The following is an 18,617-nucleotide window of genomic DNA, read 5'->3' on the forward strand; positions in this document are numbered from 1 at the left end:
GTGGAAAACAAAGTGGAAATAGATTTGTTTATCCATTTTAAAGATTATTTCTGTTAATATTAAGCAGCTGAAGTAAATATTATGAAGTACAGGAACCTCCAGACTGGTCACAAAGTCATATTCTAAATTTTGTGCTCTTTGTGTGTGAGTTTCTGCTCCTTGATATTTGATAAAGGTTATTCTAAAATAACCTTTATCAGTGTGGCAACCTGTGCTCACTCCATGTTTTCACAAGCTAACACGCTTCATTTCTCCCAGATCACATGCTGTCCTGTTTGTTTGTTTCACTTCTCATTTTCTGTGTAATCCTGCACAGAAAAATGAGAAAGTAATCAAAACCTGATTTATTTTTAACCTGTTCTTATTTGATTGTTCAAGCTCTCTCTGTTCAGCCACTTGCTGTTGACCTGTGAACCACAGAGGATATTTTTCTGCAAGCCAACTAATTTTTTTTTCAAAACAAGTCACTTTGAAATCCAAAATTTACAGGAGCAAAGAGAGTTAATAGAATTTTCTGAGTTTATTAACTCAGACAAACTCAAAGCTCCCTAGAAACTGTTAGCTGGAATACTGATCTAGTAAATTAACTGGGTTGTGATTTCTTCATCAGGCCCTGCTGAATATCTTGGCTTGATTTTTTTTCTTGTCTTAGTTCCTATTAGTAAATAGGTTAACCTTTCTCCTTATTTACACTTGCACGCTTTCCTCAGTTTGAAGCCCAGAATAATAACACGTCTGACAGATTTAAGTTCAAAGTAATCTTTTAATTTTACCAACATGTTTCTTTAAACTGGAAGTAAATGTCTTTGTTGAAGTCCAGCCAGAGGTCTTGCTTGAATTTGCCTCCAGTCTCAAAGACTTTTTAGCTCACCAACAAAGATTATTTGTAAAACAAAAAAAGAAAACAAAAAAAAAAACAAAAAACAAAAAAACATTGAAAACATGCAAACAAAAGCTGGTCATCAAATACAAGAGGAATTTAATTGCTTTTGAACTAACAAATATATTTATATTCATGATTAAGAGGGGTGTAAATTATTTACCACGTGCTTTTTTGATAATAAAATGCAATTAAAGCGAAAAAAAAAATCTTCAACAATTGTTAAAAATATTATTATAAGTAATTACACTAGAAATTAATATTTCTGAATTTGTTGAATTAAAAACAAAATAAAATAAATCAACATTTCCGTTTTAGGCGGAGTGAGTTTCCTCTCGATGGGCGGAGTTTTGGTCACATGACCAGGCAGCGTCCAGCTGGGTAATCATGGCGGCTGTCTCTGGATGTGAACGGCAGATGTAGCGTTTTTCTCCGTAAACGATGTCGTTTGATCGGCGCGCCGGACTTTGATGCGGACGCCAGAGACAGGAGGGACGGCAGCCCCACACGGGGACATGAAGAAGAGGAGGACGGACGCTCCTCTCCGAGGCGGCTGTAGCATGATGGCTCTGCAGGCTCCCCGGACACTGTGATTCCTGAGGAGGGCTTTTGTCAGCCAAGGCGCTGGATGGCTTTTTTTTTTTTTTTTTTGTCGAGTTGATCATTTGTCTTTTTAATTGGCGCAGCTCTTCTCGCAGATGTTGAGCTAATTTGGCGATTAGAATAGGTTCTTTGGAGCAGCTGCATTGTTCAGTGGAGCAGCTTCACCTTATTGAAGGTTTTACTACAGTGTGATGATGGCCAGTCTGAATGGACTCTCTCTCTGCTGTCCACACACGGCTTTTCTATGACTGTTTGTGCTTCTGCTGCTTCTCATGCCTCCCTCAGTAATAACACTATGATAGGCTCCCCAGATGTGGTAGCTTTCACTAAAGAGGACGAATATGGGCAGACAAGTCAAGACCCTCTGGATCTCCCGGAGGAGTTCTCCATACCCCTCTACCCGCTTTCAGACTCCAATCCCTGGGCCAAGACCTCCTACGCCAAGTTCACCAAAGACTTCATCCTCATCTCGGAGTTCTCAGAGCAGGTGGGCCCCCAGCCTCTCCTCACCATCCCAGGTGATCCCAAAGTCTGTGGCACCTTCGACCTCAACTACTTCTCCCTGCGGATCATGTCCGTGGACTACCAGGCCTCCTTCGTGGGGCATCCGCCTGGCAGCGGCTACCCGAGGCTCAGCTTTGTGGAGGACTCCAGGGTTGTCCTGGGAGACTCGAAGGAGGGAGCGTTCGCATACGTCCATCACTTCACCCTGTACGACCTGGAGGCGCGGGGCTTCGTGCGGCCGTTCTGCATGGCGTACGTAGCGGCAGACGAGAAGAAAATCATGCTCCAGTTTCAGGAGCTGTCCCTCCGCTTCTCACAGGCCTCGGAGTGTCTGAAGGCCGGGAACAGAAGAGCATTCGCCAAGGAACTCCAGAGGAAGCTCCAGGACCTGGAGTAAGAGCTTTATTTCAAATTTTACTTGTAAACGTCTTGTTCAGAGGTCTAAAATTAGATTTTTAGATGAGGTCAAAGGTTCAGAACAACCAGTGATGAGGGTCACTTTGTGTCATCTCAGTGAGATTAGGGGTAATCCGCTGCTCGGCCAACTCAGATTCTCCTGAAACTTTGTAGCAGTGACCTCTGCAAGCTAAAACCATCTTACCTGAAATTCAAACATTTTCACCATTTATCACCATGTCAATTTTTTAGAATAAATCACAGCGTGGAAAGAGAAAATTCCACTTTCTGACACATCTTCGTCTCTGGAGTCTTCAGTTTTCAGAAGATGTTTAAATCTCTGTAAACACAGATGGAAAAGTTGTAGTTTTTTGTGTAATGCCTCAAATTCAGGATTTGTCTAAGACTTGCAAATGGATTTGAAAAAAATTAGAAAACATACATATAATAAACTGTCTTTTAGCTCATTGTTATTGTGAGAATATTATGGAAACATCACCAATTCCCAACACCATAATGTTAGTAAAAATTGAAGTTATGGCCAACTAAAGTTGACACAGTTAATAAAATAAATTAGATTATCTACTTGTCCGCTAAGTTTCAGTACCCTTCTACACTTCCTTTGGTTTTCAAAGCTCTTAACTGGGTTTTTCAACAGCACTTTTCCTGCTATCTGTGTTTTACACGTTTAATAATTTATTTCTAGAGGCCTACTCATCTTGGCACATTCAGCTACAAAATATTTACGAAAACTCCCATCTTGTTTAGCCGTGGAGCTTTGCACAAGTTGAAGTTAACTAGGCTGATTCTAGTTCTGTTGTGAATTTTCATTATTCTTGCTGGAAGTAGAAAATTTTGTTGGTTGGCCAAGAATAAAATCACAAAACTCACCAAATTCTTCAGCATTTCCCAGTTTTTTTATGTCCAAGCTTCAATGTCGTTCACATTGTGTGGATCACAGGCATCAGCGGTTTCAGGATTGACTCACTGTTTTGTCCGCTTATGAGTCTGGATTTTGAGAATTGCTGCCATGAGGTGGTCTATTTTTTTATTTACACTAACTTTAATCTTTCTTCTTAGGTTTTCTGTGAGGATATAACAGTAATGATGTGCTTTCTACAAGGTTTTAAAGATGAAGCGATTGCCTGCTTGGATGAACAAAAACATGTTTCATTGTCTTCTTTAAAATAAAAAAAACAGGCAAAAATCCAGAAGCGGTAAAGCAAATGCATTACCTTAGCTGAATATTCACGAGTGTCTCCATGATGATCACTGGTTTCAGCTGCTTTTCAGTGCCAGCCTACTAGTTTTTAATTGTTAGAGATGCATCAACACAATGTAGAAAAAGAAGGGTCGATGGAGTTACTTGGCAGAAGCATTTATTGCAGCATTAAACTGCAAAAGGCTATTAGGTGATTTCCAAACAATGGAGTCCATCATCATTGATCCAAGATTATCCCCATATGGAAAACATTCCAGAATGCCACATATCAGCTCCCAGGGTCAGAGGTTGAGGTTAGGTAATTAAAGAAGCTGTAAAAAAAAAAATCAGTAAATGAGATAATCAAATCTTGTCCTATCTAAGATAACTAAGCTTAGTTATCTTAGTTATCTTAGATAGGAGTCCTTCGAGTCTACCAGGACAACCCAGGAGTCCTCCACAAATCTTAGATCTAAGCCTGTAGATATGAGACAGAGTACTCTACTGAAAACCACTCAGTTATGAACTATTAGAGTTCATATCAGAATGATACGTATGAGTTAGTATAGCTTGTAAAAAAAAATTAACTGCTTAGATGTCCAAAGTTTCATTTTTAAACAAACCACAAAACGTCCTGACCAATGTCTGCTGAACAAACACAACCAAAGCAGACCAGTTGGATCACAATGGCAAGTGTTAAATGGCGAAAACCCAAACTCTTACCAACTGTCAGAATCAAGCTTTATTTGCCAAGTATGTTCACACATCCAAAGAATTTGTCCTTGCTTACAGAAGCTCACAGTGCACAGAGAGGAACAGTACACACAATAGACACAGAGACATCCTAACACACTCACACAGATATACACACACCACCTTACATACCTGTAAACCTTTATAGAAATATAAAATACTAATTTATAAACAAATAAATGATCAATGTCAAACACGGGGATAGCAGGGTGATGATTTGGGCTTGTAGCCACAGGAGCTTGGCACCGTCCTTGAACTGAGATGACCAAGCCTTCCTGCTTGATCTCAAGCAGGAGATGACCTGCTTGAGATCAAGCAGGTCATTGTAGAAGATACTTATCTTCTCCAATGTGAAAATAAGTATCTGACTGGCCTTATTTGCCCGATTGTTAGTTTGTAGGGTAAGATGTTATGTCGAAAGGCATAACCAACTTACTGAAGGTTGAGAATACCTTTTTTCCGGTATAACCAACAATCAGTCAGCAGACTACCACTGGTATTTTTAGAATTGTGCCATTCCATGCCTATCACTGCATCTGTTTTGTTCTGCTTAGGTACACCCACTCTGTGCTGCAGCGGGAGGAGGGCCTGCAGAGAGAGGCGGGGCCTCAGTGTGTTTACTCTGCCCATGCTGTAGAAAAAGCCAATGAGCTGGCCAACGTGGAGAAGAGCATTTACGAGCATAGAGACCTTCTGAAGCAGATCAGTGCCTACCATCGGCGACCACGGCGGGATCCGCACGCCGTCTCGTGCCAGAAGTGCATGAACGAGTGCTTGAGAGAGTGCGAGGAGCTGTTGGACAAATACGCCAAGCTGGCAAATCCCCTCGGTTACAGCCAAAGGGTCCCCAAAGGAGAAGGCGACGAGATTCAATCCGATGAAAACAGAGAGGAAGAAGAGGTGGATGAAGACGATGTCGAGGGTATTAAACGCAGGCCATCATACACGCCACAGCTGATCAAAGCCAAGTCTGCAAAGTGTTTTGACAAACGCCTGAAGACCTTGCAAGAACTGTGCGAGGAGAATTTCTACGAGGCCACCGTGGAGCTTCTGAAGGAGACGGAGAGGAGTTTCCGCGGCGACCTGTGTTACCTCTACACTCGCCGCCTGGACAAGGCACTGCGCAGGAAGCAGAAAATTGTCAACTTCCTGTTTGAGGCAGATATCATTGATGACGTTGAGGATGAAGCCGAGACACTGAGACCATTCTGCGCTGTGAATCATGCCATAGACAACTACATGCACTTGAATCCACCTCATATCGTCCTGGGGTCAGAGGCTCTTGAGCTTGATGGATTAAAACCTCAAGGTCCGCTAGGCCTGGCTTGTGAAGCCGCCACTACTCAGGAGCTTGGACTTCTGGGAAGCCATCTGGACTCCTCTCCCTCAGACCAGACCTTGGAGACACAGGAGAGCTCAGAAGGGACCAAAGAAAGCTTTAGCAGCGATAAAAGTGGAACAGATCAGACCGAGAAGCAAGAGAGTCTTGCAAGTATAAATACAGAAGGTCCTGATCCGGACTCTGACTTGACACCAGAACCCGACCAAAACACCTATCCAGAGAGGGAAAGCAGTAGCGAGGACATGGAGACCACTGCTGGGGAGGATGACTGTGATACCGGACAAGACCAGACCCCCGTGTCTTTGCTGGAAGTCGTGTCCGAACTGGAGGCCAGAAAGGATGACGGGTGTGAGATGGGAACGCACTCGGAGCTGCTGGTTCCCATGGATACAGCTTGCTGTATGGCCCAAGAGGGTTTCCTCTATGAGGCAGCTGACCCTGACGCTGTGCCTTACCTGAGTCCAAACTCTACCCTGAATCCAAAAAAGGTTCTGGTGGTCAACCAGGAGCCCCACGCCCTTCATCCCGTCCAGGATGAGTACACAGTGGGTTCCCCGTGCTCAGAAGGTCCACCAGCAGGGCTGGAGCTTCCCGTGAGCGTCTTTGGAGACGCAGCTTCTCGTAGCTCCATGGAGGACGGGTCGGACTGTACCATGAGTGCTTCCACGGGCTCCGACCGGGTCGCCTCGCCGCTTGGCTACGGGGGGTCAGTGACCCTCCGTCAGAGGAAAAAAGCCGGGCAAGGCGCTTTGAGGTTCGTGCGCCAGTACTCTTTTGCAATGCAAGCCCTGTGGTGTCTGCTGAGCGGCAGGACGCTGGTGGTGCTCGGGGCGGACGAGGGGAGAGTCCGCCGCCTCGTGTCTGCTCTGGCGCTCTTCGTACCCAACCCTGGCAAGAGTGGAGAGAGGGTCCAACCCTGGCTGTCCTGTCCCTTCACCCTCGTCGACCTTCACAGGTGGAAACTTATTGGGCTGCAAAGGTAAGAATCGCTTCAGAATCAAATTACATCTTAACCCTTTTTACTGATTTTAGTATTTAAGATGTACAGTGCTTCGTAAAATATTAAACAAGGGACTTTTACAGATTTTGTCACTTTTCAGATTGAAACGTCGTGTTTTATTTGCATACAACAAAGTCAACCAATCTATAGTTAAACTACCCCTTATGTGTGTTTTTAATCTTATGGAAGAGTGGCAAGAATAAATTCCTTACTGAAGAAATCCTGTTTTCAGTTTTCCCCAACAAACTAAGAAGGGAATACAGCAAACATGCGGAAGAAAACACCTGCGTGCAAAAAAAAATAGTGGAAAAACTACTACACCTCACTCTAAACACCACTTCCACTATGAGAATGTTTTTCAAAGTGGATTCCACCAGGGGGCGCTGGAGAGGCCTCAAATAGCTGCAGGGAAAATTAGAAAAAAAAAATCAAATACATTTCATTCATTTTTTTTTAAATCATAAAAATCAAATCTGTTTTTCAATCATTACAAAAAAAAAGCAAGTTTAAATAACTTATTGAAATTATGTTTGCTCATCTTTCTGATTGGTTGCCAGTCAGATTTATCCAGCTGCTCAGCTCCTCGTGCTAGCTTAGCAACCGTGAAACAGATCCCTGCTGTGGATGTCACTGCTACCAAAAACCCCTGACGACTCATGGCCAACTAAAATCAGAACGTCTGCGACAGCATTATGCTAACAAATATAATAATTAATGAATGGTAAATAAAAGTGAAGCAAAGGCAAATGATTTGTTCAAACTTTTACAACAAATTCTAAAGTTTGTTTACATATTTTGCAGCATGGTCTGTTGGTTTTCAAAGAGGCCTCTGCCAAGAAGCTAATGCTGTTTGTGGGAAAGTTTGGCAAACACATGCACTATACACTAATATCATAAGGACAGCATCATCCTGATGGGAATTGAATTCTCCAGCAGGGATGAAGAGGAGATAAAAAACCTATCGGAGGCCGAGGAAGGCGTTTACCTTCCAGCACGACAGTGCAATTGCCAGATCTGCAATTCTGCCATTCAAATTGTAGAAAAAAGCAGATTCAAGTGTTGCAATGGCCTAGTCAAAATCCAACCTAAACTCAATTGTGAATCTGAGCTTGACTTGTTTTGCAAAGATTTGGCTAAGAAGTTCAATTTGTCTAAATGTATCACATGCAAATCCATTCGAATGCACTGAGGTCTGTGGAAATATGTGAGAAAATGTGAAAATGTTCATTGGCTATGAAATCTTTTATGGCAACATTTGCTGCAGAACATGAAACCAAAGCAGTCACGACTTACCTGAAAGAAACCTTGAATTTTTGAGGGCTTTGCGGCGTTTCTGTAAGTGTTAAATCTGAAGCCGATGACATCATCATCTCGCTTCAATCACACCTTACGCCACACTTACTCATCTGCTCTGACTCAGCCCTCGGTGACTCACTCTGACAGCCCTGTGGCTTTTCATGCACATCTGTCAATGTTTCTTTTCTACTCTTTCTGCAAACAGAACCTTGACTTTTTGAACAGGAGAGGATCCTGTGTGTAAAGTTTGTGGTGTCCATTTAATTTTGACTTCTGTAAGAAATGCAATTGTTTTAGTATTTTTTATGTTCATAAGCTTTAAAGTGCACAGCACATTATTTATAAAAAATGCTAGTTTTGGTAAATTAGTGCGAAAAGAGTTCAAGGATAACCTTCAGACACCAAATGGTGACACGGTGTGACAAATCATTACATCCTTTTTTTTGTTGTTGTTTTTTATCGTTGCATTCTTTATGTAAAACCTCTGCAGGAAAATACACTTAATTCTTCATGTATATTTTGTACTATACCATGCATACCTTGTAGTTTAGAAACATGAGAGAAAAATACATTATGACCGACTGTCACCACGACACAACTGCTACTACAAATTAAAATTAATAAAAGAGCAGAATCTTTCAAAGTATTTAAATTTAAATTTGCATATATAATTTGAAGTTTATATTTATTTATGCAGCTAAGTACTTTCTGAGGTATATGCAGACATTGTTAAATACAGAAAATGTTGAGTAGAAATAATTATTCCACCGTTATTTTGGCACCCCTTTAGCGTGGCACCCCTTATGCATCACATATAGTGTATACCTACTTTTTGCACCACTGCTGGGCATGAATGTCATTAAATTTTAGGCTTTAGTAGTTTGATTCAAAGTTTTTACTGTGGTCAGTTGAGCAATGATGTTAATGTTGCCAATTCCGCAAATAAGATTAATAAATTTATGCCAGGAACTTTGTCAAGGCTAGAAAAACTGGTGGTGTCTAAGAGCAACTTGCTGAAGGACCCATCCGTTCGTTCGACCCTGGAGAACAAAAATCACTAACAGCTCTAACTTGATGACTTTTGCTCCCATGATGATTAAATGCAGGGTTAAATTGTAGATGTAATCGTCGTCTCCTCCCTCAGGGTTGCTTCTCCCACCGGCTCCAGCGCCCTCTACTCCCTGTCCCGCTACAGCCGCTACATCTCCATCCTGGATGCCGACATGAAGACCCTGCGCTGCCCTCAGTACCGCGGCCAGCTCCTCGCCAACATGGCCGACCACCGCACCTACATCCGCCGCGGCTCCACCTACTTCCTCCACCTGCAGAGCGTGCTCTGCCGCCTGGCGGCCAGGGCGTTCCTGCTCACCTTCACGCACCACCTCCACCTGCCGGTCAGCCCCACGGAGGGGCCCGAGGCAGTGGAGGCCCGGCGGCAGGGCTTCCTCCAGGAGCAGCTGGGGCTGGACGAGGAGGACGGCCAGATCCTGCTCTACCTCAGCCGGCTCATCGCTCAGCGGTACCTGCAGCCCGCTAACAGCGACGACTGCACAGCCGTACCGTGTTTTAGTTTTAACTACGTCACCAGCGTTTTATATAAAATCTGATTCCCTGAGTGGAAGGATTCTTTCCAACACCTCACAGCTGAAATCAACGCTGATACTTTGGGTTCATTTGGACCAGGAGTGATCTACATAAGATCAAAATCTCTGCACTGATTTGTTTTTCTCCATGTTGAACTCTGTCTGCCTCACTGTGCATCTCTGTGATCTCACACCTTCCTCTGGTGGCAGAGAAACCAGAGCTGAATGTCTCTGCCGACTCTTCTCGACACTTCCATATCGGAGCAGATGAACACTGGCCTACGAATACATGTTGAAGCAAAAACAAAACTGGCAAAGAACTGTAGCGTCTGGTTCGACTGCCTATGGCTTTATGGAGCACCCTTTGCAAAGTTACATATAGGGAAAATATCAACAGCAATAATTTGGCTTATTTAGCCTGTCGCAGATTTTTTAAAATGTGCTTGTTCCTTTTTCATAGTCAATATTTTCACTGTTATTCTTACATTTATGAATGTCAGTTTCAAACTAAATATGTAATTCACAAACTAGTCGCAAACTACATATTTAGCTTTTAAGTTAAATATTTAGCTGAGAAGCTAAGTACTTGGTTTGAAAACTAAATATCTAACTCAAAATTAAATATTTATTTATCCAACTAAATATTTAGTGGCAAATTAAGTAATAAGCTATGAAGCTAAATATTTAGCTTCAAACAAAATATTTATTTTCCAAACTAAACATTTAATTTTCAAGCAAAAATATTTATTTTCCAAACTAAATATCTAGCAGTAAAGTTAAATATTTAGTTATTTAGCCAGCTTAATATTTGCTATATTGCTAGCTTACTAACTAAATATATAATTTGAAAGTTTAATATTTAGATATTTCGCAAGCTAAATATTTGCTAGCTTGCTAACTATTTAATCTGAAAGTTATTTGTATATTTAGCAAGCTAAATAGGTGCTATATTGCTAGCTTGCTAACTCGATATTTAATTTGAAAGTTAAATGTTTAGTTTGTCTCCAACGTGGTGCAAATATGACCTTGAAAAATGAGCACCCAATGTTTTACTTATGACAAGCTAAGTAAAAGAAAAAAAATGCTGTTCATTTTTTACTGTGTAACTTCACAAACGGCGCCGCATATGCGTTGACAGCTTTTATACCCTGCCCACTACATGTAAACATGTTTTTCAGCACCGCAGAGCCACGTATGCTGACATTTTCTGTTGGCCGAGAACAGACGCTGTTCGTGAAACTCGGGCAGCTGGTTTTAGAAACTAGCCCCTCTCTTTGGAACCGTCCATCTGTCCCTTCTTCTATGATTTTACCTTCACTCGCCAACATTTTTTTTTTCTTTTTAGTTTTTTTTTTTTTTTTTTTTTTTTTTTACAGCCCACATTCCTTCAGAAACGGACAAGCGTCCATTTTGTTACAAACGGCAACACGTTGTACGACCGTTTCTACGTAAATTTAAGCTTTTGATTTCAGGGCTACGACGTCCGAGGTGGTGGAGAACCGAATCCTGTCGGTCAGGAGAAACGTTACCGATCAAATAGTTGAGACCAGCCGCTGGAGCACATTTTCTTGACTATTAAACAGGAGAATTTTAAAGCTATTTAACCTAAATGTATTGAATTTCACTGTTGTCTTAAAGTTGTGTGAGTGACGTGTTGTCAGCATGAGACAGTCTTGTGTCAGAGTGATCACTGTGTTGATAATATTTCAGTTTTGTTACAATACGGTTTACTGAAAGCAATTACTCTTTTAATACTCTTAACAATAAACTTTTATTTCTTGTGCCAACAGAAGTTTAATTCAGGACACCTGCTCGACTTTTTAACTACAGATGCACCGATCAGGCTTTTACTGGCTGATACCGATTTTTGGTTTTCCTTGAAAAACCTTGTTTATTTTTTTTTGTTTTAATTCTTTTTGCATTTCTTTTGTCCGAGAACTGAAACACATTCAAAAGGGGGAAATATGTGCTGCAGGTTATTTGATTTGAAATCTGCCAGAAAATGAAGAAGTAACCCAGTTTTATCCTGATTAAATTCATATTGGTGGATCTTAATAAATGAGAATATCAACCAGTCACTAATTTCATTAAAAATGTAACACAGTAATTTTTCTTAGGTGTTTATAGGTGTTAATTTTTATGATTATGGCTTTAAACCCCCCCCACCCCCCCAATACAACTTCTCTCAAAATTTTAAATGTCACATCAGACCAACAAAAATATAGTTATGTTGTATGTACATATACAAATGCTCAGCCTACTTTAAAATATGTCCTTTTTAAATGCACTAATTTAGATGGAGCTCCTGTTGCGTGAATTACTGCATCATTGAGCCGGCTGCTTTCACTTGGGACTTGGGCAGCAGATTTTTCCACATGAGCTTTTTCCGTGTTGCTTCTGCACATGTATTTTATTTAGTCAGTTTTTCCTTCCACTCAACTTTCCATTAATGTTCATGGTTATTATAGGCTTCTGTGACGCATCTTCAATGACTATCAGGTCAACATTTTGAAGGTCACAATTTGACATTTCTGCAATAAAATATATACTGCTCAAAAAAATAAAGGGAACATTTCACTTTAATTTTGTGTGTGGCTCCAAATCCAGGCCTCCATTGGTTAATAAATTTGATTTCCATTGATGATTTTTGTGTGATTTTGTTGTCAGCACATTCAACTTTGTACAGAACAAAGTATTCAATGAGAATATTTCATTCATTCAGATCTAGGATGTGTTATTCGAGTGTTCCCTTTATTTTTTTGAGCAGTGTATTTTATGTTATATCTAAAATATATTTTTGAATTATCAGCTACAAACCACAATCATCAAAATGAAGAGGGGGGGATAAAAGTTTGAAATGTGAATATTTTTGCTCCATTTTACCGTCTTCTTGAATTTTATAAATTACACTTTTCAAGGACATTCTAATTTATTGAGCCATGTTATTTCCATAATGCTAATCATTTCTGATTTTTTTTCTAAAATTAAACTTACGGCAAAGTTTTAGTATTATTATTTTAGTGTGTTTGATCTGCTGATCACTGAGCCCTGCAGGGACATAGCAGTCGATTCTCTGGCTAATTAATTAGTGCATCTGCTGGTGGTCCATTGCAAGATAAACACTCCCAGTTTAGGATTTAACTTTTAAAAGTGGCTTATCTTTGAGTTTTGTGCCGTCTGTGATTCTGTGCGATGGTAACTACATGACTGCATGGTCAGAGTTTAAAGGTCACTACAAGCAAGGCTTTGAACTACTACTTAAGTGGATATTGGTGCAGCATGTGATGAAGAGATGCGCCTGATTTATTGGGTTTTTGTCCTAGTCATGCAAAAAAAAACAAAAAAAAAAACACCTTGAATGTAATCTGAGAAGCCATGCCGCTGTGTCCTTATGTTGCTGTATTCTGTCTGCTTTTTGTATCTCATCAAACTGCAGGTTCGGCCTTGCCAGGAATTTGAATAAAGCACGATGTGAATGTCCTCCTGTTTGCCTTCGTGTTTTTTTTTGCCTGCCGCTGCTCGGGGTTTGTGTGTGTGTGTGTTTTTAATACCTTGTGGGGACCATTTTCCTGACACTACATTGTGGGGACCGAAGTCTGGTCCCCACAAGGAGAAACGCTGTTTTTGGGTCAGGGACTAAGGTGTGAATTGAGTTTGGGTTAGGATAAGGATAAGGTTTAGGCTGTGGAAATGAATGGAAGTCAATGGAAAGTCCCCACAAAGATAGCCACGCAAACGTGTGTGTTCAGATGAAACTTCCCCTCCAGTAAAACTAACAGCCTCGTTTGTGTGACTTTCTCCTCAGCGATGACGGATGTGCAAGCATCTGAGGTGCCATGAATAATAAATGTTCATCATCTGCGAAACACTTCTAATTGCCCTGCGGGAGCAGCGGATGTGAAGGTGTTTTGATGTGAAAACAAGTCTGCAACAATATGATCCGTCCTCACAGCGCGATGCTGCGCTAAGGAGGCGTGTGGGCGACTCGGTGCGCAGCAGCTTGAGATGTAAACTACAGTTTGCCTCAGCAGTTAATGGCTAAAAACCGAATCTTCCACTCTGATTTGTGAGCGATGGGAAGGAGGAGATGCTCGTTCAGATTTGAATCGATTGGGGATGTTGAGAGAAGGAGTTGATGCACTTCATCTCAACTTCCCTTCAGCTTTTATATTGATCATGTAGTCAGACTGTGTTTGGAAGCCATTTTAAACTAAATGTCACCACCACATGAACAGAAGTCCTTTTTATGACCCTTTTTGCTGCCTAGAAACCAAACTGTGTTTTGTCAGCAGCTCTCCTGGCTTTCTGAGAGCTTCAGAGTTTATTCAGGATTCAGATTGGTTTTTTAGTGTTGGTTTTTGCTCAACTTTCAGATTATTATTACTCTTTTAATCCAGTAGATCAAGATCATGAATATCCTCAAAGGACTGGTTGTGCCACAATATATCAAATAAAAGAAACTATTAAATTATTCTAAGATTAATATGTAACATCTTTCACATTGTTGTAATTTCACCTTACACAAATAAAATCGGGTTTGATTTGAGGGCCACAGAATCAGCTATGATGTGCCTGTTTTGGCCCTCGAGCCTCGAGTTTGACATGTGGTTTAAATCATTCAATCATGAATGATCACATGCAAAGATTTACATCCAACTTTTTCCTCAAATACAAATGTTGTTTCCCCTGGTAAAATACTAAAATAATGAAAACAGTGACAACAGAATTTGAAGAATGCTTGAAAGCTTTCCATAGCCCACAAACCCTCAGTTACACTGTAAATACTGTTGTGGTGAATTATGGGTCTAAATATATGAGCTTTTCTCCCGGCCCTCATGTAGCCTGTGATGTCACTGAGATAGATCAACACACATTAGTGCACAACTGTGAAGAGGAAAACAAATAGTTGGTTTTCAATGGTTTATAGCAAACAAAACCTGAAATATTTTATCTTTATTTGTATTTAGTTCCACCAGGTCAATACTTTATATGGCAGAAAACATTTCAGTCAATAGCATAGATTTATTACACCAGGCTGTTGATGGTGAGATGAAAACAAAGTGAAAGTTTTACTGATCAAAACAGCAACAACAACAAAAAAAACAAAACAAACAAAGAAAAATCTTAAAATTGAAAACTTAACAGAAGTTTTTTTTTATCTCTTAATAACCACATTTTTTCATTTTCATTTTTGTTTGGTAGCAGATTGCACCAGTAAGTTTAATTCAAAAACATTTAAACATTTATTAAACTGAGATGACAAAGTTTTTAAAAACAACCAAACAAGAGGGACTCGTATCTTGTAGCCTAAAAGTAAATTTGAAATTATTTACTTTTTTTATGTAGAAATCAGGCTAGTACAATCCATTAACATATTGTGCATTTAGTTTGTTTATGCAATAGAAATGTTTTTACATTTTTCATAAGAGATAAAAGTTTGTGGCCCCCCACCTTTTTTTTTTCAACGAACTTCACAGTCGTGGCCCCTCCTGTTGGAAAAGGTTCAGACATCCAAGTTTTAAACTAAACGCTGCCTCCTCTTGTTTAGCTGAAGTACTCCATATATAGTTCCATGTTTATCAGTCGCCGATTGGGACATTTTTACTCCAGTTTTACGCTAATAAACATATGAATTATTTAGCTGTAACACCATCTTGTGTATGCAGATAACCTGGTGGTCTTCAGCCCAAATATATCAACTAATTACTATATGTAGCAAAGTTAAAACTTTTTTTTTTTTTAAAGGTTTTGACGTCTTTACACAAAATATTCAGTAAGGAAGCGGGAAGACCCGACCCGCTGCAACAATATGATCCGTCCTCACAGCGCGATGCTGCGCTGAGGAGGTGTGTGGGCCTCCGTAGCCCACACGCCTCTCGTTTGTTTTTCTTGTGGCGTAATAAACTACAGCAATAACAGCAAAAGAATATATATTTAAAACACCAGATTAGTTTTTATTAAAGAAGATTGAAACTCTGCCTTCCTGAAATGCTCTACGTTTCTCACTTCTGATTCTTCTACTATGCTTAAATAACAGCTAAAATAGGTGATACTGAACTTGTAACTGTGATAAAATGCCAACAAAAAGCACAAAACGACAGGAAATGACCGAAATGTTTTATTTAAAAATTATACTATAATAATGAAAGATATCAGGATTTTCATCCAAAAACAAGAAAAAAAAAAGCATACTTCAATCTACATTAAATGAAAACCAACGCATTAGAACCGACCTTCACAGCGAGCATGGCTATCTGGAATGACAGGTCTGACTCAGAAACAGTCCACAACTTTCAAGAATGAAAAGCACAAACAGGAAAAACTGATAAAAAAAAAAAAGAAAATGGCCCCTGGTCTCCGTGTTCTCCCATCGCCTTGCTGCGTTTAAACACAGAACATTGATCCCACGTAAGGGCAGCTGACGGTGAAGGTAATGATGCGTTTCTGACGCAGATGAAATAATAATGATAATAAAAAAAAAAAAATTTCTCCATGCTTGTATTATGAAAACCGGACGAGTCCTCGAGGCAAACGCACTCAGCCGGAGCATCCTCTGCATCCACAGTGAGTGCACTCAATGATCCTTCCCTGCAGAACACAGACCATCTTAACATCGGACCGGACCGCTCTCTGCAGCGCACACAGTAAAAACGACTTTGTCAGACTTACGACTTCCAGCTTGCTTTTGGGGACTCTGCAGATGCAGTTGGTTCCAAAGTTGGTGTCTCGGGTCTGGATGCAGCGCAGGCAGCACAGGTTCTCGTAGCCCTGCTTCTTCCACTTGGCTATCAGGTTCTTGTCTGCGTAGCCTTCCTTTATGCAGTAGTCGTATAACTCTGCCACAAAACAAACAATTGAAACAATTGAAACAATTGAGTCGTTGTGGTTCGTGTGCAGAGAAACCAACACATTTATCTTATAGAGGGTTCCTGCACATCTTTTTGTTGGCATTTTATTGTTTTCTGCACCTGTTTTCAATTATAAATGTAAAATTTCATATTCCTGAAAGAGTCAGGCTTTGAATATGAATGAATACATTTGTGGATAAGCAGATTTGTGCATGGATCACATCCATTAGATGAAAAATCTAATGGATGGATAAACTGGATGGGTAATCCAAGGGATAGCAAGAGGGTAGATGAAAGGTTGGATGAATCGACAGATTGATGGATAAACACAAATGGATGGATGAATAATTGAAACTGACATATGCATGAATCAATGGGAAAACAAATAGATAATAGTACGGAAAACACATCAGGAAATTACAGCATCCGGCTTAACCAACCTGACCTGGAAAACATCAATTTCATACATTTATAAATTGCACAGGAACTCTGACTTGAAGTTATAGTGTGTGTGTGTGTGTGTATATATATATATATATATATATATATATATATATATATGTATATATATATATATATATATATATATATATATATATATATATATATATAGTTACAGTTATAGTTACACTTAAAACCACTAAAGCAGTCAAAAAAGGAGAGAGAGAAACAACACTGAGATTATAGTGTTAAGCATCTCTGTACCTCTGCTGATGGCTTTTCTTTTGTAGAAGAGATCATAGATGTACCGACTGCGCTGATGGTGCAGCCTGAAGATTGGCCAGAGGGCCTCCACCTTCCGCTTCCCCTCATGAGGGTCTGTTTCAGCTGGGACACAGAGAGCAGATGAAGAAAATAAGTATGAAGATATTTGGATACATTGTCCAGATACTGTATATTAACCAAAAGTACAGCAAAAATAATTGAGGAATAAAAGCGAAAATATTGGAACCTGCTTGGTAATATGCTAGATTTTTTTTTAAAGCCAAGCTGTAACAACTTGTCTTTAAATTATTTCTTTAGATCTTTGAAAACAAAATCTCATCACTCCTATTTGACTTGGTTCCCTTCACAAACCATTTCCCAGTGTTTTACTTTTGGGAAAACTCACTGAAATCCACATAGTACTCTCATAGAAGAGTATTTAATAGAAAAACATGGTTAAAAGAGAAAGAAACGAACAAAGAAAAAATACAGATGGATGTACTAAATAGATAATAAATAGATAATTCATTTGAGATTTCAATTGGGAATATAAAGAGCATTTTAAATGAAACTGATTGTTCTTATTCTTAGTTGTCTGGTCAGAGACGTTATGCCTTATGTGATGTCACTAGAGGCATACTTGGTGTACCTAGTATTTTGGAGGGTAGATTTTTATCTTTATTAAATAACAATTTATTTAATTTAAAAAACAATATGAAGTGTTGTTCTATAGTTGACAAAGTACATCTAAAGAGAGTAGGCAATTTTTAGAGGCCGATCTGACTGGTAGCTTTAGCGTTAGCAGCTCATGTTGGCAGTTCTTTTCAAATATACTGCAAGACTATCTTAATTTGAATACCTAAGGCACACTACCAAAGAATTGGGTGGGAGGAAACATAAAAATCATACACTCAGATAAAGATATTACTTTACGCTTTATCTCAATGGCTTCCTTTATCCTATTCTATTCGCCTGCTATTTCGTTCGTTAAACATCCATATGAAAACGGACCTACCCTCTCTCATTTTCTGATCCAGCTCATCCAAAGTGGGCTCAATAAGCTCCCATCCATCTGGAGGTGGCTTTCTGCTCCTCTTTACTTTCGGCATTTTGACTGTTTTGAACAAAACTAAAGCAAAACAGAAGCTTCTGGTGTTTTCGATCTTCAAGTATCCGACGCCGAGCCCGTGTCAGGCGCATAATTTTTACGTAATCTCGGGGACTGATGACGACATCTCTAAGTTAAAAATAACATATTTCCCTATAGCTGGAGGTTACCAATTTTAATAGAATTTTTTATTAATAACATTTTAGAGTTTATTTAAACCTGTGTTTTGTCTTTGAATACTTTTGTACGAAAACATAAACTTAAGGTTTGATTTCTTACCTGGCCTATTGCATCACTTTAGCGCTCCTGTAAATCGCCGTACAGTAAAATTCACAAGTCATCATATTTCTTTTTACACACAAAAAATATTTAGTTTTATTTATATTAAAATTATGTGC

At 39.7% G+C, this 18,617-nt stretch overlaps 2 protein-coding genes across 2 annotated transcripts; one reads left to right on the plus strand and one right to left on the minus strand.

The window, feature by feature from the left end:
* The first annotated feature begins 510 nt into the window (after positions 1 to 510).
* Positions 511 to 13,038, plus strand: smcr8a (Smith-Magenis syndrome chromosome region, candidate 8a). Its single transcript, XM_015012728.2, has 3 exons — positions 511 to 2,380; positions 4,892 to 6,658; positions 9,120 to 13,038. Exons 1-3 carry the CDS (start codon positions 1,728 to 1,730, stop codon positions 9,580 to 9,582), a joined length of 2,883 nt encoding a protein of 960 aa, XP_014868214.2. The 5' UTR covers positions 511 to 1,727; the 3' UTR covers positions 9,583 to 13,038.
* A 2,625-nt stretch (positions 13,039 to 15,663) lies between these two features.
* Positions 15,664 to 18,325, minus strand: bud31 (BUD31 spliceosome associated protein). Its single transcript, XM_015012731.2, has 4 exons — positions 18,127 to 18,325; positions 17,112 to 17,234; positions 16,228 to 16,394; positions 15,664 to 16,146 (listed from the first exon to the last, which is right to left on the minus strand). The coding sequence occupies exons 1-4, from the start codon at positions 18,218 to 18,220 to the stop codon at positions 16,096 to 16,098; spliced, it is 435 nt and encodes a 144-aa protein (XP_014868217.1). The 5' UTR covers positions 18,221 to 18,325; the 3' UTR covers positions 15,664 to 16,095.
* Between the last annotated feature and the right edge of the window lie 292 nt (positions 18,326 to 18,617).

This window comes from Poecilia mexicana, unplaced genomic scaffold (genome assembly GCF_051168715.1).
Source record: "Poecilia mexicana isolate PSO_F unplaced genomic scaffold, ASM5116871v1 scaffold_8, whole genome shotgun sequence".
Taxonomy (NCBI): domain Eukaryota; kingdom Metazoa; phylum Chordata; class Actinopteri; order Cyprinodontiformes; family Poeciliidae; genus Poecilia; species Poecilia mexicana.